Source organism: Varanus komodoensis, unplaced genomic scaffold (genome assembly GCF_004798865.1).
Source record: "Varanus komodoensis strain SLA01 unplaced genomic scaffold, ASM479886v1 scaffold24, whole genome shotgun sequence".
NCBI classification, from domain to species: Eukaryota; Metazoa; Chordata; class Lepidosauria; order Squamata; family Varanidae; genus Varanus; species Varanus komodoensis.
The window spans coordinates 7,903,495-7,930,862 of NW_025335641.1; the positions used below are offsets into that span (position 1 = coordinate 7,903,495).

The 27,368-nt window shown below is 41.5% G+C and overlaps 2 protein-coding genes across 2 annotated transcripts in view; both read left to right on the forward strand.

Annotated features, from left to right (window-relative positions):
• The window catches only part of BRDT (bromodomain testis associated), a 32,783-nt gene extending 32,529 nt beyond the window's left edge, over window positions 1–254 (forward strand). The window contains 1 exon segment of the mRNA XM_044432246.1: window positions 195–254. Coding sequence (XP_044288181.1) covers window positions 195–254 — 60 coding nt within the window.
• A 2,388-nt stretch (window positions 255–2,642) lies between these two features.
• Window positions 2,643–26,990, forward strand: EPHX4 (epoxide hydrolase 4). The gene is made up of 7 exons (XM_044432247.1): window positions 2,643–2,855; window positions 8,595–8,680; window positions 14,137–14,294; window positions 19,865–19,993; window positions 21,795–21,898; window positions 23,887–24,035; window positions 26,759–26,990. The coding sequence occupies exons 1-7, from the start codon at window positions 2,643–2,645 to the stop codon at window positions 26,988–26,990; spliced, it is 1,071 nt and encodes a 356-aa protein (XP_044288182.1).
• Window positions 26,991–27,368: the final 378 nt, after the last annotated feature.

Here is a 27,368-nt window from a genome sequence, read left to right on the forward strand (position 1 = left end):
TGAAGTCCAAAGCTGCTGGAATTCTACTTTCTGCCTGTAGAGTGTATGTTTGATACAGTTCCTTGTAGTTAAAGTGTGATCAAATCTAGAGGTGGAAAAGGTTGATGTTGGTTCCAGGCTGCTGTCAACAGGATTCCTAGCTCTCAGATCCTTACTGGCCATGGAAAAGAAGTAACTTCTCTTTCCATCTTCAGCTCACGGGAAAGGAGGAAAGTGCATTTATTGAAGCACAGTTTGGCAGCAGGGAAGGATAGAGCATGATAGTTGCTAGGCAACCACTTGATACTCCTCTACTGAAGCCAGGTTTGGAGGCAGGGGATGCTGGGAATTGTCAGGAGGTTCCTGTGTCTTTCTCCTCTTCACAACCTGTAGGCTCTTTCCTTAGCTGTGCCTTTCATTTTTCAGGAAAAGTTATCCTACCAGGCACACAGAATCCTGCACAGATGCAACTCCCTTGGTGCATGGAAGAATGGGGATGCAATGCAAAGAACAAATACAGGACAACATGTTATTTTTCTACTCCCCCGCCACCCACGAGGAGGAGATGGCAGTGGTTGTTGTATTACTTTCCTCCCATATCTTGTTTAGTCTACAAAAGCAACCAGGCTGTTTGAAGGTCAAAGACAATCTGTCTTAAGTCCAGGGTGGCCAGTCTTTCAGGCCAGAGTGCCACAAGCTAAATGTTTCAGCAGAGAGCTTATCTTCCATTTTGGGTGGGTTTCGCCTCTTGTCTGCACAGCTTTTAGATAAATCAGAGTGTGTGTTAACTTGGGTAACTTGTGGCCCTCCTGAAGTTTTGGCCTATATCTCCCATTAGCCTTAGCAGTTATAAGCCAAAACAACTGCATAGCTAAGTTGTCTATTCCTGATAGTAGCACTATGCTAAGAGAGTCAGGCAGGAAGGTAGGCCTGAGTCTCTGCTACTGGTTTTCAGCTGTTGGGGTGAGACCATGACTGGGCTGTAGTTGACCTAAACTTGCAATAGCAGTTCTACCACTAATTATGTAATTTTAAAAATGAAGTTGTGCATCCCCAGATATATACTACATAACCCAGCTGGTAGGCCCAGGAATGCTACTCATGTCTAAGTACATTTATTTCACACTAATTCTGTTTCTTCAATCCAGCTCTGTCTCTGTTATTACTAACTTTGAGGGCAGATGACAATATAAGTGAGTGTTAATGTTGCTAGTAGCATTGCAGGCGATCTTACAAGCTAGGTTTGATGTCTAAATCTGAAGTGGATACGTATTTCAGGGGGGTTTTGGGGTGGGGGCATGGGGCACATCTCAGCCAAATGGCAGGATCTTCACAAATAAAACAGTTTGAATTAAGACAATAACAATCAAAGTGGGACCAAATCAGTGTAAGAACAGACAAATAATAAAACATAAAAGCATCAGTTAAAAGCCTTAGAGAAAATAGCTATTTTATCTTGGCACTGAAAGATTAAGTGAATGCTGAACCAGATGGGCCTTTGCTCTGATCTTCTGGCCTTATAACTGGGCTGATGGGAGTTGGAGTCAGTAACATGTGGAAGGCCACATGCTCCCTGTCTCTGCTGGTATTAATAGTTTCACAATCTTGCCTGTCCAATCACTATCCAAGGAACTCAGTGCAATTTGAGGGGTTCTTTCTCTCACCCCATATTGTATCTTCACTTAGTGGCCTTAATCTTAGTAGCCTGAGAACCTGGGTCACCCCAATCCTAATCTCTAAACTGACTCTAAAATGCCCTTGGTTAAGACTAATTAAAAATCTCCTTTTTAGCAAGGTTTTGGAAGGAATTTGCATGGCATTTGGTGGCTTACAAGCATTTCAATTAAGGTCTTGGGGTTCTGTGAACAAAACTTTCTCCCCTTACCTCCTACATGACCTGCTATGGCTATGTATTCAGATGCTGGCCAGAGTGGCTAGGGCGATGCTGGGATGAAGAGTAACCCCTCTCTGGAAGCCCCTGTGCACTTCTGCTTTTAAATTCGCAGCACTCCATTCACACGTGCTCATTGCCATGCCATGCTGCAATCTTCACGTGTCACGGAACACGTGTGAATTAGGCCTTTGCGTGTCTGTTGATTCTTTGGGGGAAGAGCCCTTGAGCTTTCCTTCATACTAAGGATTACAGCAAAGAAGAAAGGGAGTTGGCAAGGGAGCAGTCGGACAAAGTTCTCACTGCGTGTCCATTTTTCAGATCAGGTGCGCGTTTCGGATCAGGCGCGCATTTCGCCCGGGCTCGATGTGGCCGCGCCAGCAGCTCCTGACAGCCAGGCTCGCAGGCTGCCTGGCTGGCCTGCTTGCCTGAGTAGCAATTCGGCGACGGCCGAGCTGCTGCCTCCGCGCAGCCGGAGCGTGTGTGTGGCGGCAGACGCGCTTGCTTGCTCGTTTCCCTCTCTCTCCATCTTTCCAAGCGCCCCCCCCCCCCACGCTCCAGCTGGTGTGGTCTGCGCGCCTCCATTCAGGGGGCCGCCGCGGTGATGTTGTTGCTTTCTGTCGCCGCGCTGCCCTCCCGCTGGCAGAGCCCATCTTGCTGGCCCTGACAGGGGGGATCGGAGGCTGGAGCCGCGCCGCGGTGTAAGCTGCGTTGGAAGCGGAGCGAGCGAAGGAGCGAGCGAGCGCCCGGCTTTCTTTCGCGGCTGAGCTTGATGCCCGGCAGGCTGATGGTGACAATCGGGTCTCTGCTCTTCTGGGCTCTCGTGTACAGTTACTGCGGTCTCTGCGCCTGCCTCGAGCTGCTGAAACTTTTGTGGAGCCTCGGCACGAGGCCGGGCAAAACCTTCCAGTGGCTGATCCGGGAGAACCCGCCAGGCTGCCTCAATGACCCCTCCTTGGGCACTCACTGCTATGTCAGGATTAAGGTAAAAAAAAAAAAACAAAAAGCTCCTTGTAGGGTCATCTTGCTTCCCCACAAACGTGAGCGCGCGCGCCTGTGTGTGTGGGGCGGCTGCTGTCGTGGGAGGCTGACTTCTGCCGTCAAAGGCAAACGGGCAGTTGTCTTTCTGCAAAACAAGCGCAGGCACAGGCGGATCGGGGCTTGCCTTGTTTTTGTTTTGCTCCTCTTCCCCTTTTTCCCTCCTTTCTTGCCTCTCGGCTTTATTGATGCTACTGAAAAACAAGACTGCATGTAGATTGCAAACAACCAATGAAAAGGGAAAGGTCGTGGTTTTCTCCACTTTGTTGTGGGTTGGTGGTATGTGCGTGCAGGCACATGCAAAGTGATGATGATGATGATGTATCCTTGTGTTTGCACCACTGAAATAACTGGAGGAGGCATAGGAGAGCAGGTAGGAGGTAGGGCTGCAAGCAGGAATCTGTTTAAAAATCCAGCCAGGAGGAATACAATTTGTGGGTTCTCTGCTCTATCTGGGCTTTATTTGCTGTGAGTCTCTTAAGCAGTCTTTGATTTGGATGTGCTCAAAACAGAATCTCTCTGCGGATCATTTGGGTGACTACTGCAACCTTAGGAGAAGGAGGGTGAGGCAGTCATGGTAATGGTCTGACATTTAGCCTTATCTTTAAAAAAATGATCTTGATCAAGAAGATCTTGATTTAAACCATCAAGGAAAAGGAGAGGCAATGCATGCAAAGGTTTTGAAGTGATTTGCAGATTAAGTTGTGCAACCTTTCAGCAGTTTCTTCAGGGGAAGTCTTAGGGCATAATCAGAGAAGTAATTGCAAGCCTGCCAACAACATTAACCTTGGTAGGACAGTTCTGCAGTCCATGAATGGGGGGGGGGGGGGCGCTTTTGTGAGAAGACAGCTGTTCTCTCTACTTTAAAGAATGAAAGAAAATGTGTGGGTGATATGCCCTCTTGCTATATACAGAAAAGGACCATGACCTCTCCCCCGGGAGCTGAAATCTTGTCCTGCTTGAGCCAAATGTCTCATTTGGAGTGTGGGAACTAAACCCTTGTTTTGAGATCGCACACTGTTTGAATGGCATTTGTATTTCCAAATTCCATTGGAACTATCCATGTGGCCATGATCATTGAAGAGGGGCATCACTAGCTGGATGATTTGCCCATTCCACGTGATTTATAGCAGAAGTATTAACAGAACACACTGGCAAATGTTTATATGTTTCCTTTTGTTGATACCATCTTTTTTACTTCTCCCTGGCCCCAAGGGTTCTTATTTAGGACTGTGCAGAAATAGAAGTGTTTATCAAAGAAAGTAGTTGAATGTATGTTACTTATTTATCAAATGTCTATACATTTCTTATAATGAGAAAAAAATCTCTAAGCAGTTCATACTAGAATGTGTACATAAAACAGTATGAAATAATAAACAATTTAAAAGGCAACAATAAAACAGAATGGTGTCATAATCCATCACAGGTCAGGAAAAGCCTTTGAACAATAAAAATGGAGACAATCCAATGAACAATGTGCAAACATGGTGACATGGAATGATGGACTGTATATAGTGCCAGGGGGGACCAAGAAGAGGGAAACCCTGTGGAATTTCATTTATTTTGCTGTGTAACAAGGACTTCTGCCCTTAAAATGATGCCCTTTCATGCATCTTGCCACTCCTAGGTGAAAAGAAGCTACAGTGCTAAGCAGATAGGTCATATTATAAGAACATAAGAAGAGCCTTGGTGGATCAGAGCAAAACTCGCTCAAGTCCTGCAACTTGTTCTTCGCAGTAACCACTACATGCTGTTGGGAAGCCATAAGTAAGCCATGAGGGCACTAGTGCCCTCCCAGGAAATGCATCCAGTAAAGTGTGGTTTAGGGTGTGATGAATTTAGACAGAAAGGGCTTTTATAATTCCCAGCATGCCCCAGCCAGCCTTCCTTACCTAGCTGGGGCATTCAGGGAGTTGTATGACTCTTCAGTCTAAACAGTCCTCAGACTGCATCATTAGCAGATTTCATCGTAGTTTGCTGGTAAGAACTTGAGCTCAGCAGTACAAACAGTAATGACCACTTCTTAAGAACATCACAGTCTTGCTATTAAACACTAGAAGAAAAATTTGCTCCAACTGTTAGCACTTCCATATGTTCTTAATCACTTTTATAGCGTTATTAAACATTTATCTGAGAAAATGAATTAGCAGTATATAAGAAAACAGGATAAGGTGATTATAAATATAAAGCACTGTTAATACGCTTAATGGAATTACACATCCAATCATTTAGTGAATTCAGCATGAAATGCCCTTAACGACAATGGAAATTTAATAGTAGACTTATCATCTGCTAAAGAGAAATCCCTATAAAAAAGAATAGATATTTCTAAAACTACTGTAAACTCTATAAAACCAAAACAAGCTGATCAGGAATGTTGGAATGGGCTTATTTTGTACATCAAAATTGTACAAAATGTACATTCAAGCATGCAGTAAACAGATTTATTAATAGACCATGATGTTTTATTTTACAACAGCGGGCCATACAACTGTTTCTAAAATATCCAACCCTGAACTACATGCCAATAAATGTACAAAGCTATTTCCTTCCTACAGAGAAATGAATGAAGCAGCCCTTGCTCTCAGGAGAGCTTTGTAGGATGGGAACAAACCTCCTGGTCAAGACTGCTAGGTTCTGAGGCTGGGGGACTTTCTTTTGCAGGAAGACAGCCTGTTAAAGCAGGGGTGGGCAAAAAGTAGATTTCTCCACATTTTTGGACTTGCTCTAGCAAAATTCTTGTGCGCTGTCCATTCTGACAATAGTTTGCGAGTTGCTTTAGCTTTTTGGCTTTGTCATTGTAGTTTTTAAAAGAGTTGCAAAAACCATTTCTAGAGATAGGAGGGGTGAGGTGTGCAACATCACAGGTACAGCCGATCAGTTTGGTATGCAGACATGTTCTGTCATCAGCTGCATACGTGTCTCCTGGAATGCCCTCTTCCACAATGCCTGGGTCTGCAAAAGTACCCATACAGCCAGGCCTTTGGGCCTTGCTGTCTCTCTGAGGAGCCATGCCGGCTGCTTTTTCTGCAGCTCTGCAGAGAACTTGCCTGCCTCTTGCTAAGAGGAACCATAACACAAGCCAGAAAGCAGGTGACTGACCATCCTCTGTTTCATACAAATGTGCAACTGCTCTGGAGAACTTCAGCAGTTCCCTCTTCCACCACAGTAAATGCTGTGGCAGATGAGGAGCTGTGGGGTGTTTCCAAAGAACCCACTGGAGGTGATAGTAGGCCCTTCCGAGTGCTGCCAAGGGTGCTGTTCCTCCTACTCTTCCACCTGGTACAGGTACTTCAATCTGCTTCATGGGAGGGCCAGTCCTGCTTCTGTCTCTAGATATTTTACTTGATGACAGTATTTTTCATATTTTGAAAGAGTATGTGTACACTACCCTGGGTGTGCATAAAAAGGAATCATGTTGTAAGTATTTACACACTGCAAACATACATTGATTTAGACATGGCTTTTACCCAAAGAATTGTGGGAACTGTAGTTCTGTAAAGGATTGGCTGTAGCGATCCTGAACAGAGGATTTTCAACCTCTTCACACACCAGCAGTGTGGAAATGCTCAGACACCCACACTAGTTAAAAAATATTCTTCATTTTGGTTTTTTAGACAAATCTGAGTTTTAAATGATTTGAGTAATTTTACAATGTGATTCATTTTACCCCAAATTTAAGCTAACAGACACAGAAATCAGCTACATAAACTTCTCTCAATTATCCAGAGCAAAATTCTGTGACACATTCTTGCTTTGCAACTGTTAGCCTCTCACTCGCAGCTGTCTGATGTCAAGCATGAAATGAATAGAGACTCTCAAGATAGTTGCTAATAGATGAAGATCCAAAGGTCTGGCTGGTGTCCTTATTAGCAATCTCAGCAGAGAGCTTGTTTGTTGATCTGAAAGAGAATGAGAAAAAATTTGCAAGGTGGCAGAGCTGGCACTTCACTGAGCACCAATACTGGCTACTGTGTGATGCTTGTCCAGCAGCCACTGATTGTATAGCATCCAACCTAGAGTATGTATAATTAAGCCATGCATACACTGGTTTAATTTCACACAACCTGTTGCTCTTGAAAGAGGGTGAATGCTGGCAAAATGTTTTGTTACTCATTCCAATTAGCTCTTTTCCAGGTGTTTCCTTGCCATCTGCCATTCATGCCTGTACCAGGAACAAAGGGCCTGTATATCTTTTAGTTCTGCAATCCTGTACCCTTTATCTGGAAGTAACCGTCTTTGAACACAGTGGGAGTTAACTGAATAGACGTGTAAGATTGCACTGTTCATCTGTTTATTTGCTTTGTGCACAGTCATAATGAAGTGGACAGCTGGCCCTAATGTTTATTTCCCTTCCTTTATTTCTTCCATGCACCTCCACCACTTTGGAGGTACCCAAATGGATTTTCACAAAAACATATCTGTAGGAATAGTGCAATAGTTCCTAAAACAAGCAGCTGTGGAATATCCTGCCAAGGTACAGATGGAAAACACTCCCAAAGGTGAGAATAGGTATACTCATGTGTAGGTTTGGCCGGATGTATGTCATAACGAATATTAATGAGTCTGGCATGAATATTAGTCACTCAGAAGTGTTTGTCAGTAAATCTTCTGTACTGTTTCAGACCATTCTGCTAATGCATTGGACTGTAGCCTGCGTTGGCCTAGGTGTGCTATAGGTCAGATCTTTAGCAGAAGTCAGGATTCTCAAGGCAGCAAGATGGGAAAAGATCAGTACCATAGAAAGCTCCGAGCAATGCTAGAACTGTAGCTTAAGCAGAATCAACTGTATGTTGCTCCAATGAAGATTATATCAAGGCTAAGCTTTCAATAAAATGTTGTTAGCATTTAGACTAGTTGACTCAGCCTCTACATGGGCCAAAGCTTTGGTTTTTTTAAGTGCTAGTCTCCTCAGGCTGTGATGATATAGGAGCGCACATGACATGTAAGTGTCATCATGGCTGGAGTCTTCAGAGTCCAAAGATGGCAGGGCACCTGCCTCTGGATACAGGGAATCTGACCTCTAGGATCTTTCTGGTGAACTGGATCCTGGGGTGATGCCTTTCCACGTCCAAAGCTTCTCCCTGAACTATCGACTCGAGAACCTCTTCTTCAGAAGACAAATGGTTGGGATCCTATGAGGACAAGGGTTCAGTGTCCTGATTCAGGACACACACACACACACACATATATATATATATATATTCATATGAATGAAACTACTGTTCAGATGTTGTGAGGAAGCATTCTTCATTTTTGGATGGTGAATGCATGTGCCACAATAGTTTGTGTGAAAGGGCAAAGAAGAAATGCCACTACTGTGCTTGCCTGTCTCCCATGACTTTCACTATTTTTTTTTAAAAACGCAATCCTATTAATCAGGAACATGCTGAACCAGTTGATCAAAAGGTTTTTAAATTGTTAAATGTGGCAGCCTGAGTGAGTGTCCATCATTGTATGTTCCACAATAATGCTGCCAAAACCAAGTGAGGTGTCGAAACCCTTCCAAAAATGGAGATGGAACAAGGAGGAAGAAAACATGGTGGAACATGAAGAGTCTGACTGATACAGCAAACCTTGTTAAGCCCAAAGCTGAATCTATCCAGTGAACAAAGCTCTTACTGATTCTCAGATACCTGAACATTCACCGCCTAACATAAATACATGTCTTCTTTTGCACTTCCAGGATTCTGGGTTAAGATTTCACTATGTGGCTGCTGGAGAGAGGGGTAAACCGCTTATGCTGCTCCTTCATGGCTTTCCAGAGTTCTGGTAAACCCCCATGCTTTATTTTTAAAATATAAATTTATATTCTATTTGCATCCATTTGTATGCCCTGCATAAAGAAGATCGATAACCAAATCCACATGACTGTTGTTTATTTTTATTTCACTTTGTTTGAAAATTCTAAAGATAGTACCTATTGTCTGTAACTATAATGAAGACATGATTACTGTTATTACCATACACTCTGCACACACAACTGAAACATAAATCCTAATGGAATTCCATGTAATAATAACTAAAAGATTTTTCAGCACAACCCTAGACATGTCTGCCTACTCAGAAGGAAGTCCTGTTGAGTTTAATGAAATTTACACCCAGGTCAGTGTGCATAGGATTTCAAACTTAGACCTAACCAAAGTCCTGCATTTTGGTGATATGAACCAGATGAGCGTCTTCAGTGGATTTGGCATATTGATTTTGTTTTGTAAGATTTCATCACGGAAAAGAGACTACGGTTACAAAGGTAAAGGTAAATATTTATTTTCCAAATGATTAAGAAATCCTAATGTGTTTTCTACTCTCCCTTTCTTCATCAATTCTTATAAGCTTTTGGAACATCTTTAGAAGTTGCTGTAATTCAATTTATGCAGACACAGTTAACTTCCAAGACCTTCTAGGTACTTTATAGCTTATATATGCTTACAGCTATTGACATATACTTGGATGAGGAGTGAGAATCTGAAGTATAAATCTGAATCGCCTCCTCCCATATGTACCTACCCTGAACTTGAAGTCATCTTCAGGGGGGGGGGTCCTTCCCCAGGAGCTCCTTCCAAAGGAAATGAGGTGGGTGGCTACCAGGAGGATGGCATTTTGGTTGTGACACCCCAGTTTTGGAATGAGCTCCTTAAAAAGGTATGCCTGGCACCTACTTAGTATTCTTAGTCATAGGCCTTTCTTTCTGTCTAAACTTGAAGGGATTGTGTCTTTAAAATGGATTTTGTTTAGTATCTCATATTTATTCACTGACACAGGCATCTGATTGGCTGTAGACTGTATATTGACTCATGTGCCTGACAGGATATGTTTTCAGACCAGTTTTATGCATGTTGGGAAAGTTTTCTTTGCACATTCCTTATGGCAAAAAGGAGAGAGATCTTGGCAAATTTATGTTCCCCAGACTTGGTATACCTGCAAAAAAAAATACTGCATCAAGATACCTATCGTATGTGATTCATCTCCATGCAAATACATTATTGCTAAAAGTTGGGCATTGGTGTTTTGTTTGTTGAGGTGATTTGTTGCTGCTGTTGTTGGGTTTTTATTGCACAGTGTTTTGCATGGAAAAGATCCTTGCAGACTCCAGAATGGGAAAGGCTGCTGCTTTGATCTTGGCAGTCACTGTCAGTTACAGACAGCAGTGGTCTTGATGGTCCAAGTCTGACTCAGTAGAAATTATATCAATGCTTCAAAGACCACATGATGTCAAGGATCATTGCCTTTAATTGCAGTAAACATTGATTGCCACATAGTGTATTTGGCACATTCCAGGATTCTTTCAATTTTCCCCACTGTTACTCTTCTCATAACAACCTCTCCCATTACTGTCAGTGGCTATTCCATCAGGATGCTCAAGGAGAGACAAGAGCAGGGCCACTCCATTGACTCAGCCAAGAGATCAGGCAGTTTCCACTCCCCCTCTGCTTGAGTTGTTTCCACTCCAGTTGGTTGTGCTAAGGAGACCAACAGCATATGACTGCATTATAACATCATTTCTGCTGCTCATCACAATTGCCGGGGTGGCGGGGAGTTGTATAATTTTTTTCTGTCTTAGAATGCATAGGTTTATGGACTTATATTAAATATAAATATATATTTGAATCTATACTATTCTTTCGTCTATTAAATGTATGTTCTCATTAGATTTCTATTATATAATCCTGATTTCTGTCAGGATGTACCCAGGTATGCAGCTGGTAAAATTTATATGAGGGTATCAAAACATTGACAGATGTTAAACTTTATTGGTAAAAGGGGAGAGCATATATAACATGAAGATGAAATTGCAAAATATCACTGCTGAAGGTGATGGACAGGTTTGAATTTCATGCTAAGCTGCCCTGCAAAAAGGCAGAGCATTGAAACATATGGTGCACCCAATGGACAACTGGGCCTATCATGGCTTATTATTTATTTATTAGATTTCTATCCTGCTTTTTTCTTATGCACTCAAAGTGGCTTACATCATTCTCCTCCTGCTGCTCTCAATCCTATCCCCACAACAGCAACCCTGTGAGGTAGGTTAGGCTGAGAATCTGTGACTGGCCCAAAGTCACCCAGTTGGCTCCATGGCTGAGCGGGGACTAGAACCCAAGTCGCCTGAGTCCTGGGCTTGTGCTTTTAACCACTACACCACAGTATCTTAGTGTTCATGGCAGAACCCATCTTGTCACCTGTTCCAATTGATACCAATTTTTGTTCATGGGGGTTGTTTTGTTTTGTTTATTTTTGGAGCCTCAGAAATGCATAGTTTGGTTTATTTTTTAAAAAAACAACCTCAGAAAATTATACAATTATAAATTTTATTATTACTTTTTGGTCGCCCACCACAGGTGTGTTAGCACACACTTAGCTGTCTGATAATAGGTACTTTTACCTTGTCAATAGTCTTGTAAGTTTTAGTTATTGAAAGGACTGATGGAGTAGGACAAGGCAAAACTGCTTATAGTCTAATTTGCACACAGTTGTCAGGTGCCAAATGTTTAGCTGTAAAGTATCTGAAAAGTAAAGGGAGGGAACTGGTGAATGTAGGTGCACCAAAAGGGGGTGATAGCCATACCACCTCTTAGCAATAAAAACCAGAAGTTGATATTAAGTGCAGAACTGGCTGTTTTCAACACTTCTCCAAGTCTCCAACTGCTACAGAATGGAGAGATATTAACTCCTGGTCCCCTTTTCAAGTCTCCTTCCCAGAGAACTTACTGCCAGAATTACACTAATGTTCCCTGACAGTTCTAAAAAATGCACAGTTCTGGACTGGGAAGTAGATGCAAACTGAATGTCTGACATGTAAATAGAGGGGAAATGTATATAAATTTAAAGTCCAGGAAATAAATGGAAGGGAAGTTTGCATACTTGCTCAGGAAATATTGTTGTGGCATCATTTTGATGCTCCTTCTTTTGTGCTCCTACAAAGACTGAGAAAAAAATCACAAACACAGTCGGACAATTTTCTGGATCTGAAACCATAATTTTAAAAGGTTGATGAGCCAAGGACAATTATTCTGAAGTGTTGCTTGGTCATTGGTGGAGGGGGCTGTCACTCATGGTGGCACTGGCAAGACTGCAGAGTGGCAAGGGATGTTGTTTTTGTCAAGTAGTTAGCTAACCAATACCTACAACGCACAATGGAATTGGTCTCCCAGTTTCACACAACACAACAACAGATCATGGGTTGAACAACCCCTAGAACAAGCCATGGGTTGTCACACTGGCTTTTTGGACAACCCCCCCCCCCCTCCAACCCCTCAGGAAGCAGTCTGGGTTCAGACAACACAACAACCAGCAAGGCTAGTAACCCATAATATGTTATCACATTATACAAACCTGCTTCATTTCTTATACATCTACCTTTAATTAAAACCAAGCAAGTTATCCTGGTTTTCCCCATCTGAGGGAAAGGGGAAAAACCCTAAACTTTATCTATCAGATTACTCTTGAGGCCTAATTTTTCTGGCCCAAATAGTCCTTTTTCATTACTGCTTTAAAAGAGATTTTTACATTACTGTGGTCAATTCAATTGAGCACCAGTGTTGTATAGCGGTATCGGGGACTGAGACTCCTTGCTCAGCCATGGAGCCAACTGGATGGCTTTGGGCCAGTCATAGACTCAACCCAACCTATCTCACAGAATTGTTGTTGTGGAGATAAGACTGAGAACAGAAACTCAAGCCACCTTGAGGGGTTTTTTTTAAAGAAAAAGGTGGGCATCACATGTACACTCCTTCAACTGTTTAGATATGGTATGTCTTTAACTTTCTTGATATTGCCCTCTCTTTCTCTCGGTATGTAATGCTGCCACCAGGACTTTATTCTAATCATATTAATTAACCTTGCCCAGTATTGTGCCCAAGCTATAAGGTCCAAATTTGGACTATGTGGTCCTGAGGACGAGACACTGGTATTCAAACAGCCCATGACTGAGCTTATAAACAAAATAAAACTTTATTTGTACATTAAGCATATTGGTTTCAAGATGTTCTATCTTGGTTTCTATCTGTAAATTATTTCCTCAGTAAATAAAACAGTGCATGTTAATAACTTCTGGCTGAGGTATCTCACTCTTTCCTCACACATAGATCCTCCTTTCTCTGGTCTAGTGTACCTAGACCAGTCCTTATTTTATTAATTTCAGTTTATTTTTTCCTCTTCTGCATTCAGGTTTCTGTCAGCTTCTCTCTTTCACATCCTTATAATGCTTGGTGAGGTTAAGTTTTGGCTCTCCCTAGTTGTCAATATGTCCTCTAAGTGTTCTTCTTGCTTCCCTTTGTCCATGTGAATCCTAAACGCCTCCCACAGCACTATCTAGGAGTCTAAAGAGAAGGCGGCTTCCTCAGATGCTGCAGGTTGACAGCTGACTGATTCCAACTAACTGAAACTACTGATGGACCTCAACTCTCCACCTTCTCTCTCCCCTCCCTCCATCCACATTCCCAGGCTCCTCCCAAACTCCCAAGCTCCTCCCACATCCTCTCAGCCACCAACCAATCACCTCACTCACTCATCCCCCTCCTTTACTCCCCCTCGCCCTTTGGAAACTTAACCAACATTTGAAGGAACACAGTCACTTAACACTTAAATCATTACTGCCAACTTCAATATGGGAGGTCACTTTACACTTTAAAACATTAAAGCAGGATAGAAGTCTAATCAATAAATTCAGTATATTGCTTCAAGATGCCCAGAGCTACAAATAAGCCAATGACAGAGATACTTTAGCACTTAGTCGCATTTTTACATTTATTTACACAGATTTTATTTGAATAGTTTAGGGATGGGGAAGACATGGCCCAGAAATGTCCTCTTTCAAAAGGAATCAGTCTAGCTAAATAGGTCCCCAAAATTATGGTAGAGGGACTCTTCAGGGTAAAAGAACAGCCCAGCAAAGCCAAGAGGAAGAGCAATAGTTGAATGCCCACTAAAGTAGCTGTGTTAAGCCCAAATTAACAAGTTTTCTTATAACCAACCTTTGTTTTTTGAATGGATCTTTTACTGAAATGTGGTTTATTTAATTAATTTATTTATTAAATTTCTAACCACCCCATTAATCATATGGCTCCCTTTGCTTAGTGATGTTTCTTTAAAATGCTATTTACTGGTATAATGCTTTTGCTATCTTTATTTTTGTTTTTCCTGTGTGAACAGCTTTTTCAAAGGGAGAAAAGAATTCCAATTTATATATCTTAAATACAATGAAGTAAAACTCTCTTCTTATTTACTAGGTACTCCTGGCGTCATCAAATGCGAGAATTTAAGAGTGAATACCGAGTTGTGGCCTTGGATTTGAGAGGTTACGGAGAAACAGATGCTCCTGCCCACAGAGAGAATTACAAGTTAGACTTCCTGATTACAGATATAAAGGATATCTTGGAGTCACTTGGTGTGTCAGCAGCAGTCATGCTATCCAATTCATAATAATGTTGAACTTATTCTATAGTTATTATCTCCTAGCCATTCCCTTTTTGACAAGATTTTTCCTTTAACAAAACTCTTTTAGAAATTATTGTTCACACGTGATATGCTGCATATGTTGTTTTTCTCACTTAAAAATCTACTTTAGGCAAATTTAGTTAGCTTTTCTAAAGTTGCACTGATCACTGATGCATTTAACAGTTGTGTACTTGATTCCGAATGGAAAGATCAGCTCATGCAGCGCTCACATGCTGCGAGTTACATGGAAGGGGTCTTTCCAGAAATGATTAGATCCCAACAGGTCCAACATCCAGGGTAGGTATGGTCAGGCAACTGCTGAGGGCCCACATCCCATCTGGGGCTAGCTTGCAACAGCCAACTGGATTTGCTCTTATCTACCTGCCTTTCGCTCTGGCAAAGACAATAAAATTTACAAAAGGAGAAACCCTAGGTGCCACAGTGGCTCTCTGCTCCTCTAGCAAGCAAGTAGTAACAATAATGAAAAAGGAGATAAGGAGCAATAGCAACTGGTGGCAGTAGAGGTAAGAAGGCAGACTCACTGAGAAAAAAGTCCACTGAGGGCTTTTCCCCAAAGGCCTCAAAAACCTGGAGTTGGACCTGGATTCAGAGTTGCATAAAGCACAAACTGGATGACCCTCTGACTGAGCAGAAGGAAGGAGGCAATTCTTACTAATTCCCTTTCCACCCTGCAGCTTACATGCACTGGGGGCTGCAGGGTGAAGGAGGAATGGACAAAAATCACCTCACATCTCCTGTGCTGCAGTGGAAGGAATCTGCCAGGTCCTGATTCCTTCTAGTTTTCAAAGAGAGGAGCTTTTATTGTAGAAGCGTAACTCCAAATCCCATCCAATCTCTTTAGGGCCAGTAAAGTGTAGCTGCAATGTGTTCGCTGAAAGGAAGCCAAACATGTCCAGGTAGAATATCTGTTGTACATGTATCCAGCCCCCAAACTGTGATTGGAAAATACAATCCCCACCCACATCCTAAGCCAGCATTAGTGTTGCATAGGCATGCATGAGAATTTTGTTCCTGTTAATCATGCAAACCTCCCCCATTCGCAGCCCCAAACCTGAGCAGGGTTTTTTTCAGTTTTCTAAAAATGCAGTTCAGAATTCTGCATTCAGAATTGCCTAATTCTCCCCCAAAACCATATTTTAGGCTATGGGGAAAAGTGTACATTTTGGTGCATAGGTTGAAAAAAGAGCATTTTCCTGATCAAAAATGCACATTTTTCCCAGTTGGAAAACAGATGCTTCCATTCAGGAATGCACATTAGTGTGAATGAAGCTTCAAAGAGGGGGGTCTCAGTAAGACTGAACATTGCATGAATGTAGTTGCCATGGGGAAGGTGATTGATTGTCACTGGCATGGGTTGATGGCCAGCATTGCATCTTTTGCCCCACCCACACAGGGATGAATATGTGCACTTTTAAACAATTTCTTGTCATATGCTTGTTCCAATGCTTGCAAGCCCAGGAAGACTCATGCAGTAATCATGAGCAGTCTTTGCCTCAGTATTCTCAAGAGGCAGCTCTATCTCATTAGCCAGTGCTTTTTAATTTCCCCTGCCCACAAACACATGTAAACAGACAAAGGGATGAGTGTGACTCTGTGTGTGAGACAGAGGCAGAGGCAGAGACAGAGACAGAATAGCTGGAAGGATATCTCCACATACCAAGAACCTTCCTATCCCACAACATGCAAACGGGATAACAAACTGGAGCATGTGGTAGCTTCTTAGCTTCAGAGATTTTGTGATGATGCAGATTATCTAGATCCATTTCAGTCTGACTTCAGGCATGGTTATGGGACAGAAAGTACTTGGAACACACTGGTGGACAATCCATGCTTGGAAATGAACAAAGGAGTGTGTTTCTGTTAGTTCTGCTAACTCTCTTGGTCACTTTCAGTATCATCAACACTGGTATCCTTCTGGGATGGGACTAGAAGGTGCTCCCAGAAGGTAGAGCTGGAGGATTCCTCTTTCATACTGTGGCCATTGGCCTTTGGTGTCCCTGGGAATGCCATCTTCCAATAATAAACATATTATTTAACATATACATGAAACTGCTGGGACAGTTTCGGGATATGGTGCTAGCACTGTGCTGTTGACACCTAGCTCTTTCTCCGTCCTTTATATCCAAATCCAGGGAATCTGTTTTAGTTCTAAACCAGTGTCTGATGTCAGAAATAGACTGATTTAGAGCAGACAAATCAAAGCTTAATCCAGATAAAAGAGAAGTACTTCTGGTTAGTCAAAATCTAAATTAGGGATTCAACCTGTATTAAACAAGGTTACATTCCCCTCTACCCCAAAGACAGGTTCTCAGTTTGGGTGTACTTCTAGACCTTGTCTTGAACCTGGATGCCCAGGTTTTGGTAGTGGCCAAGACTACATTTGCAAAGCTGGGCCTACTGCACCAAATGTGGCTGTTCCTGAATTGGTGCCTATTCCCTGAGATGTCTTTTTTGGCCATAGTCATGCATGCCTTAGTTGCATCCTATCTGGACTACTGCTCAGAAACTCCAGATGGTCCAAAGCGCTAACTTATATCCTATTTGTATCCTAACATTTTTCCTCTTGCAAGTAACCCAAGGCAGCTTAGTGGGTCCTCCTCCTCTCCATTTGATCCTGGCAATAACCAGGAAACAGGTTAGTCTGAGTTACTGACTGGCCTGAAGTCCCCCAGTGAGCATCATGGTCAAGTGGGACTACCACCCAGTTCTCTCATGTTGCAGCCCAGCAGTCTGAACCACTGCACTGCACTGGTAATGACCAATGAAACCTATACAGCTTGGGACCAAACTATCCAGAAGGCTGCCATATGAGGTTGCCCGAGTCTTAAGATCTTTCTCAGAGAACCTTTTGAGAGCACTGCCTTCAAACATGCAATTGGTGACAGCCCAAAATAAGGCCTTCTTGGTGGCCACTCCCAGGCTGTGGCTTCCCCTGATTGAGAGAAGCTGGATTTGGTCCCTCTCTGCTATCCTTGAAGTAGGTGTTCAAGCAGGCCTTTGACAACGTTGCTTTAGAAGTTGTTATTCTTCTATAAATGCTATTTTGAAATATGTTTTGCACATTTATTTTATTATTTTAATCTTATTTTATTTATGATTGTAAGCCGCCTTTAGTACCATTTTTCTTGGTAGGAAGGCAGAGTTCAAATCAAATAAATTAATAGATGAAACATTTGTACATGTATTGCACTTGTGGTAAAATTAAATTTGTAGGCATATTAATTAATACTAAACTAAGGTGTATCTTGAGTCTCTGGATAAGCCCTTGACTATTTGCCTGACAGATCTAAAAGCAGAAACTGCCATAAAAAGCACTCGATAAAATATTAAAGAATGCATTTTTGTTCGATCAGCTCTCCATTATCCATCCATGTGACCTGATAAGCACTGAAATTTTCTTTTCCATTTCGTCTCCTTGTTTATTCCAGCATTTCCACATTTCCCAATGATCTTTGACTCCTGGTGTTGAAAAACTGCTTATTCATCCTTGACTCATAGCTGCTTCCAGTCTACTAGATACCTCATTTGTCCCACCTGCCATACCTGGGATTCTTTGCCTGTTCTTTAAGACTTCTTTGTAACCATAGATTCACATGTTAAGTTTCTTAACTCCTCCTGATCCTCAGTGGAACCAAGAATCTGTGTCTCACTTCAAGCTACTAAAATCCCACTCAAATAAGCAAGTTCTTATTCTGTACTGGGATAATGGTGTTTCAGGGTACCCTGAGGCATTAGAGCATTGCAAGTCACCAGGGGAACAGAGTTCCACACTTTTAGAGAAACCAAAGTAGGATGGCACAATATTGGCTATATCTTCTTTTTCTTAATTGTATACTGCTCAATAGCCAAAGCTTTCAAGGTCCACAAGAATGTTTGGCTTCTGAAATAGGAAAATAGGATTTCAGTTTGAATAACATTGGACACAAATCATTGTATCCCTTCTGAGAGATGCATAAGAAACAGCTAAACAGTTGAGTATAGAACAGTTACATCACCCTTCCCCAAACTGGTGGCATCCAGATGTGTTAGATAACAGCTCCCATCACTCCCAGCTAACAGGACCATGCTGAGCTCAGTGAAGGCAGTTTCTAGATCTTGCATGCAATAAGGACCTAGGCGGAAGCTCAGGAACAGTTTTCCCACACACACAAATCACACTGGCTCTACACTCACATAGGAAAGCTGGCATAAAGCCCTTCACAGACATAACCTGGTGCAGGTTGTTCTGGTACATGAGAGCTACAGGAATGAGTAAGGAACACAGACTAATCACACCTTTATTATCAATCACAATCACACCTGGATCTGGATGCACACATGCATGCCCACCAAATTACAGCATGCCATCGTAGCTGTGCACAGTGGCTGGTTTTGAAACAAAATATGTTTCCTGGAACTTTAACAACAGACCTCTGGGCCTAAGTTATAACTCAGACTTCTGTACATGTAGCACGGGACAGACTGATGTTCAAGGAGCACATCCAAACCATGTTCGGAAAGATGGGAGTTAGTTGTTTGCCCTTTCATCTACAGGTAGTATTTATGGGCAGATCCCATGGAGTACTTATTGTACTCCCATATTGTATACATTTGTTGGAAGGCAGTGAAATTCATAGTTGACCCCATTATTAGTAGATGGAGGCAGCTGATCCACGAAGCATGAACGAGGGGCAAATTGCTAATGACTGCATTTTTGCTTGAGTTCGTGACATCTGGCTATTCCAACTTGAGCATCAAGGATTATGCCTTGCACAGATTGACATAACCTACAGTAAGGCAAAAAAACAAAAACAAAACCCCACCCTAGAGAGGATAATATAGCAACAATCAACTGTGGTAGGTGTTGAAAGGTTTGTGGTCTTGGTACTGTCTGGGTGCTGTCTTTCTTTCTGATAAACCAGCTGTTACAACAGCTTTCTGTCAATTACATTGCTGTGTAGGTTACAGCCCTCTCTTTGGGCTGCACCAGTTACTATCTATTCATGCAACAGCAACATCTGTTTCTTAATACGGGGCCTTTACTGCTGTGGTTCCACTACGATTGATTGACCTCCCTCTTGAACTGAGAAACTATTGCTCTCTAGTTTTATTTCTAAGGGGCATTGCTGTTTATTGGCTTTATATTATTGTAGTATAACTCTCTCCTCCCGTTTTGTTATAAACCACTTTAAATATATATTGCTGAAGCAAGTTTATAAATCAGCAACCCCTCCAGTTATGCAAAAGAATGGAGAAAATGTGGTCCCATTAGAAATCTCTCATTTTCAATTTTCTACCTTGTTGCTGTGTTGTCAGCTATGATTTTCAGAAAGGTTTATTAATAGAAGTTATCACTTTAACTGTGGTGGTGTAAATTATTTGCCAAAGGCAAGGAAAAGTAAAGTTAAGATATTGCTAGCAAACACACTGCAACATCTGCTGTCATTCCCTTTGATGCGATAATTTATGTGGAAGTAACTGTTAGTAAACGACTGTCAAAAATCTATTTTTAAATAACAGGATACAGCAAGTGTGTGCTGATTGGACATGACTGGGGTGGAATGATTGCTTGGTTAGCAGCTATTTGTTACCCAGAAATGGTGACAAAGCTGATTGTTGTGAATTTTCCACATCCCTCTGTTTTTACAGGTGAGTTTACAGGAATGGTATCCAATGCTCTGTATCTGTGGAATTCTTGTTTAGTAGACATTTGACACCAATTTAAGATAATAATAATTGATTATTAATAGTAATAATATTAATTCGAACCGGCGACCTTTCGATCAACCAGCCCAGCAACACAGCAGTTTAAACCACTGCGCCACCTGCAGTCCCAATATTAACTACTATTATTATATTATTCTTCATAGTAGCATACTGCTTTTCCTTCAAGAGGCTCAGGATGGCATCCACAGGTCATTCTTTCTCCCCAGCCTGTTCATACGAGCACACTGTGATGTAGCTGAAGTGAATGATGGGCCCAAGATCACCCAGTGAGTTTCATGGATGACAGCATAAACCTGGGCCTCCCAAGTCCTAAGCCAGCACACTAATCCAGCTTTCCCTGTCCTGAGGCCCCCCAGATGTCTTGGCTACAGATGCCACCATCTGTTATTTGGTTCAAAAGAGCTGTGCCTAGAACGAAAGGGAGGTTCAAACATGCTGGACTGCTAGCCATGCCTAAGTGACTTTTCTCTTGAAGCAAACTTGGAACATAGGCCTTTTCCATCCTCAGAATCTCTTGAGCATTTTGAAAAATGGACAAAAAGATCAGCTTGTTTTAAAGATAAATGAACAGGATTGTTTGGTATCCTTTATATTCTCAAAATTCCCTTTGTTTAAGCTTTTAGATTTCTCGATGTCCAAGCTGCATATATACCTTTAAAATGCCATGTGTGTGAGAGAGAATATTGAATGCACTAGTATATATGTCATACCCATCACTGAGATTTTTATTTATATATTTCAAGTATTTTTATGCACGCCCTATAACAAGTTTTCATGGCAGGATAGTCAGCTTGATCTCTGTCATATGGATATCATGCTTCCAAATGAGACCCAAGTGCATTGCATTTGCAGGGTTTGGTCCCTAGGCTTGCCTCATTTGCTCATATGCATCCCATGGCTGGCCAGTCCTCTCAGCAGTACTCGCACCCACTGTCCTTGGGATCATGGTGGCCTGGATTATTATGCTTGTTATCCCTCCTTCCTGCTGCCAGTCCACTGCCATAACTTGTTGGTGCACCCATAGGAAATGTCTGCAGGAATTTAGGGATTCTGGGACATACTTCTGTACAGACATAGCGCACAGGGAACTGCTTATCTCCCTGTCTCTGAAAGGACACATCCTCCTGTCATTTAGACAAGCACTTTCTGTTTCTTCTAGAGAAGGGCCTTGATCAGTAGCTCAAGGTTACACAAATACAGCTGTTTCTGTCCTAACACTGCTTCTCATTGGTTCCAGAAAATCTCACAAGATCTTGATATTTCACATTAATAAGTCTGCATGAATGTTTTCAAGAACAATCTACAACTTAATCTCATTTCCCGTCCCATGATAACATGCTTGAAGGCCAGGCTGAGGACCTTGGGTGGCCATGTAGGGCTGCCAAAGGATGTTGTTCTATTTGGATGATTCTCTATACGCATGCACAAATACAACATAAATTAACAGATGGATTTTAATGCTAATCACTGTCCTCCTTTGTTTTCCCTCTGGAGATATATTTCCTCTTTTTGGTAAGAGTTCTAAGAAAAAATAACGATATTAATGAGCCAATTGAAGGCTACAGTCTTAAACACACTGTCTGTAAACCTGAAAGAATATGATGGGACTTATTGCTAAACATGCATATGATTATAATGTAACCTCAATAATCTCTAGTTATGAAAGATTATCAGAATATATCATAATTACCAGCTTTAAATTTTGAATTCATTTTTTTTCAAGAATACATTCTACGACATCCATCACAAATGATTAAATGTGCCTACTACTACTTCTTCCAAATGCCATGGTTTCCTGAACTTATGTTTACAATAAATGATTTTAAGGTGAGTATGTCTAGAAGCAGATCATTTTTGTAGATGATACAGGCTGGTCAGATTTTCCACATGTAATTCAAATCAAATATTCATGTAATGAAGATGCATTCCTTTTGAAACATTTATTCTCTGCAATCAATCCTGCCTGAGCAGCATGCAGATATGTTTGCAAGCACTGCAAGTAAGGCTTTGTATTGTATCAAAATACCCTTAGAAAGATTAGAAAGAATTCCCCTGTTACAGAAGGTATCTTATTTTAAATCTATAGATGCTTTAAAAAATGTAAACACTGAATGCAACCAACACATGTAGTATACACATTTTCTTTAAGGAGACAGGTTGGCAGATTCAGTGAAAAACCTGTTTGCCTTGTATCATCTCTGAAATGACACTTATTATTGACAAGAGGGCCTCCTATTTAATAATATAAAGCGGGGGGGGGGGGTGACTTGCAAACAGATCTGCCATTAGCTGCATTCAGATATGGTAACCTGCACTCAGAGGTTGAATATTGGTTGAGTGCAGGCTGTCATTGAACTGTGGGTTGTTGTTGAAATGTGAGCTACTGTGTTGTTTGAACCCAGCTTTGATAGCAAAACATGGTTTGTTAATCACAGACACCCCATGAAGGCAGACCATTGTTTGTTGTTGGGTTCTGAAATGTAGCTTGTTTGCTGTGTGACATGTACCTTATGCAGATTTCCCTAGTTCCAGACAGTTTTGTACATATTTGCAAAACCAAAGAGTACAATTGGCCACTTCTCTAGTTCTTCAGCCTTTGCTTTCTTTGAAGCTTGCATCGTACAGTGTCCAGCTTCCCCTTCCCAGAAGCGTGTGTTTTCTAGTGGGTTATGATTTGGTTACTGTGTGTTTTCTAGTGGGTTATGATTTGGTTACTGTAGCCCTCAGTGCAGGTCTGTGAACTGCCAAACTGCTAGCATGAGCACCCAGATTCTAAAGCACTTTCCACATAGGGTTGAGACCCTGTGCTTGGTTTCCAGCCCCAAATTTCATTCCTGCAGCTCTAGAGATACTGACCTATAGAGAATTACGCTAACTACATGGTTTCTCTTATATACTATTATATTTACAAATTATGTTCATCAGAGAGGGTGGAAATTGTGATTGAGCTGCTACATTAGTCACAACATTGGTTGAAAGTAACAATGTGACAAAGTGCCCAGGTTTGGACCACTCTGCAAGGCAGAGGACTGTTCAGCCAGGCGTTAGAACACTGGGCAGCAGCAAGAGGGCTTCTTGTAGGTACTAATTTGTAAGGCAGGGTGTATCATTCTGTCTGCTTTGCCAGGTGCTTCATCTGGGTGCCACTCAGGCTTTCTTTGCTTCTCTTTCAAGCTGCAGCGGAAGGAGCATTAACGGGCAGCCAAGGTTCAATCCCTTTGCAAGGCAAAGGCTCATTGACCCCTCGGGGGCCAGTCTGGTGGCAGGCAAGGGGGATATTCCTCTAATTCCTCTAAGGCATGAGAAAGAGGAGGAGGAACCTCATTCTGAAGCTCGAGATGGGGAAGCCACATTTCCCTTCAGGGAAACAACTAGCAGGCCTTGCTTCATAGGAACCCAATCACTGATGGTGAAAGGAAACAGAATGTATCCTTCTCTGTTGCTAGAATGCAGAACACAATCCATTACAGAAAAGAGTGAGGCACACACTCTGTTTCTATCTGTGTTCTCGTTCTTAAACCAACAACAACAAAACAACCCTACTTTGGCAAATTACAGGGTTTTGTTGAGTCTGCTGATTCCACTGTCTTGTGTATGGCTACTGCTATTTTAGTTACATTAGTATTGATACTCAAAACAGAAGGAACGATAACAATCCATACAAAATCATTGGGTAACCTGAAATCTAAAAAAACCCAAAACAAGTATTTGCTATTCTGTTTGAGAAGATGACAGTACCTGTGACTGAGAGCTGTTTTTTAATTTGAGGCAGCTTTTAATATCATCTATTGATTTGCTCTTTTGTTTCCTCATAGACTTTGAAAAACTTCTTTACCAGCCAGTCCAGTGGAATTGGAAGGAAGGGCTGTAGGCTTACAGCAGAAGACATTGATGCTTATCTTTATGTATTTTCCCAACCTGGAGCACTAACAGGCCCCATTAATCACTATAGAAACTTTTTCAGGTCAGTGTACTACTCTTGGATCAAATGCCTAAGTCCAGCAAACACACGTTTAGCTGTTGGGTGCAGATTAATAAAGAATAATTGATACAACCATATAATAGTCATGTATGCAAGAATGGAACAGTCACTTCTATAAGTCAGAGAGAAAATGGCCACCTTTGGTGCCCATTTAAAAAATTTGGAGATCAGTTGACGATTCTGGGATTCTATTATGGAAACACTAATAGCATTTATACCTTAATGACAATTCCTTAGGGTTAAGGAGTTGGCAATTAGAGGTTTCTTAAAGACAAATGATCTAGAGCATGCCAAAGACCTGTAGCAATTTTGAGAGGCCACTAAAAAGTTGTATGTTATTCTGAAAAATCACAAAATCATTGCAGAAACTGATGATGAGCCAAGGTAGCTGACTTTTTGGCATTGCTGGAATGTGGCTAAAGAAAGATAAATGAAAGAGACCCAGTGTGGTGTAGTGGTTAAGAGTGTGGGATTGGGACTCAGGAGCTCTGGGTTCTAGTCCCCGCTCAGCCATGGAGCCAACTGGGTGACTTTGGGCCAGTCACAGACTCTCAGCCCAACCTACCTCACAGGGTTGTTGTTGTGGGGATAAGATGGAGGAGGAGTATGATGTAAGCTGCCTTGAGCCCTTTGTAGGAAAAAGGCAGGATATAAATCCAAAAATAAATAAAATAAATATAGTTATTCTAACAATGAACTTTAATTTTATTTTAGCATGTCAAGAATCAATATGAAGTAGAAACCCTGTCCTTCTGTGGTTCTTGAATATATCCCCCCCCCCGTGGCCAAACAGAAATATAGACACAATAAATTATTCTTCATGCCTGCCCCCCAACAAATCAGGGAGCAGGGAGCCTTATTGCCACTGTAAACATGCACAGGTTTATTATGGCCCAAGCTGTGCAGCACTGTAGGCTGCTTCTTCAAGTGTTTTCCTGAATTACATGATGCCCCTCTAGAAATGTTAATCAAGGATCATGATTTGTATAATCACATTTCTTGTGGAATCACAGGAATTTTTTCTTTATTTTCACACACAGTCTCAGATTCAGATTAAGAGTTTTCTATGCATATACAAATGCATGGTTTGGAGGGGAGGCTGCAGTGAATATTTAATTTTAAAAAATCAGGAATCCACAGGTTCATATCATATACTACCATCCAATTTTAGGTCCCTAAATAAATGTGTAATTCTACACGTTTACACAGAAAAACTACAACTCCCAGCATTCCAAAGCCAGCCATGCAGAAAAGTCTTATAACCCCCAGGAATGTACAGAAGTATACCCCAAACGTGGTATCATGCCTACCTTATGCTAGCACCTGCAGTAAAGCAGATGGAAACCTTTATTTCAAGCTCCACATATGACCAGCTTCAATGTTTCAGCCCCATAAAAGTTGCTTTTTGCATAAGTGAAACTGCAGTGCAATCCTGTTTACTCAAGTCCTGCTATGCCAAAACAGGATTTACTCTCAGGTAAGTGTGCATAAAACTAAAGACATAAGGAAAGAAGGATTTTTCCCTCTGCCACCCTTTGCTGTCGCCTGCAGCCACCTGAGCTGTCCTCAAAGCCTTCCTTAAGGGATACACGCCACTGGATAGCTTGAAAGGGTTCTGTGTGAAGGAGAACTTGCTTAAATCGGCCCTGGATCCTTAGTTAACTTTTTTCCTCTCCCTTCACCAGTCTTCAGCATATGAACCCAACCGCTGAACACTAAAAAGCGAAGTGGCAAAGAGCTTTTCCTCCAAAAGGTGGTAGTGATTATATTACTCCCTTATCGTTGTGATCCTCAAGGAGCTTTATTCTTAGTATTGTCTCGATTGTGTCAGTCCCCTGCACTTTTTCCACAATTCCCACAATCTCTAGGTAGTTTAGAAAGTGGAAATTTACATCCCATCCCCTTTCTTTTGAATAGCTGTTTCAACCTATTTAGCAAACTTGAGCATGGGGGTTGCAGGGAATTGTATCCTCATTAAGTCAGCATATATTCCCTGTCCGTCCATCCGTCCCCCCTGCCCCCCCCGCCAAAAAAATACTCAACCAGACGGGTGGTGGTGGTTTTAAAGAATGCTTTTTTTTTTTTTTTTTTTTTTTTTTTTGGCGTAGAGTACCTAGAGGCTGGGGAAAAGGTGGGGGGAACTGAGAACAGTACTAAAAAACTAGAACATCACACCTAGAAGAGGGAGCTATAATTGTTACTCCTTTTTGGCCTTTTGATCAGAGGGATAATCAAGCAATACTCATTTTACAAGCATGGTTTCCGTGTATTTACATACATTAATGCACAGTTGACAGACCAGCACCCACTTTGTGTGCAAGCCTGTTTTTGATAGAATGAAAGAACTAGCAAGGCTAATAATAATAATAATAATAATAATGAGTATTTTTCGTTACAATAGAGCTTAACATGTATAATGTTAAGGCACAACCAACCTAAAATGTGCATAGAACCTGTTATGAATAATGTAAAACAGGCAGTATTGGTATTTTTATCATCACATCATTATCTCTTATTCTAAAACAAAATATTTGATCCTTAAAAAAAGAAGAAACCTGGATAAGTATTGCAATATAGATACAGACCTGTACCTACATTCACATCGTCTTCACATGGAATGAGATTAATGAGGCTGTGAAATACAACTAGTTCAAGCCATTTGTTACGATTTTTAAAATAATAAGGTAAATATTCTATTTTTAAAGTTGCCTGCCTCTGCAGCACCATGAAGTCACTATGCCTACTCTGTTGCTATGGGGAGAAAGAGATCCCTTTATGGAAGTTGAGATGGCAGAAATCACGAAGATTTATGTGAAAAATCAGTTTAGACTTACTATTCTATCAGAAGCCAGCCACTGGCTCCAACAGGATCAGCCTGACATCGTGAACAAACTGATATGGACTTTTCTGAAAGAAGAGTCAAGAAAAAGAGAATGACCATTTTCCCCCAGCACCATCTAAATGTTCAAAGTTGTGATCAGGGCCATATTTACAGCAAACCTTAGACTGAGCTCTGCTAGAAAAAAAGTTTTTGATGTACTGTATGTATTGGTGCCAATGTTATTATGAAAAGGTGGTGTAACACTATGTGACATTGATGTTGGTTTTACTTGTATTCTGTATTTTGCACATGAAACACTTGCCTTAAAATGTTTGTGCTTGTAAAACAAGGAACTCATTGAAAGTTGCTTAGTTTTGGTTACTCGCTTGCTTTAAGATTCTAATGTGTGGTGCCTTTTACAAATTTATAATGATGAATCAGTACAGGGGTACCAATGTAAAATATGTTGTTACTGGTATGATCAATTTTCATTC

Coding starts and splice junctions, on each gene's coding strand:
- EPHX4 (XM_044432247.1), top strand. CDS start 2,643: ATGCCCGGCAGGCTGATGGTGACAATCGGGTCTCTGCTCTTCTGGGCT. Junction 2,856..8,594: donor ACTGCTATGTCAGGATTAAG/GTAAAAAAAAAA, acceptor TTGCACTTCCAG/GATTCTGGGTTAAGATTTCA. Junction 14,295..19,864: donor GGATATCTTGGAGTCACTTG/GTGTGTCAGCAG, acceptor TTTAAATAACAG/GATACAGCAAGTGTGTGCTG.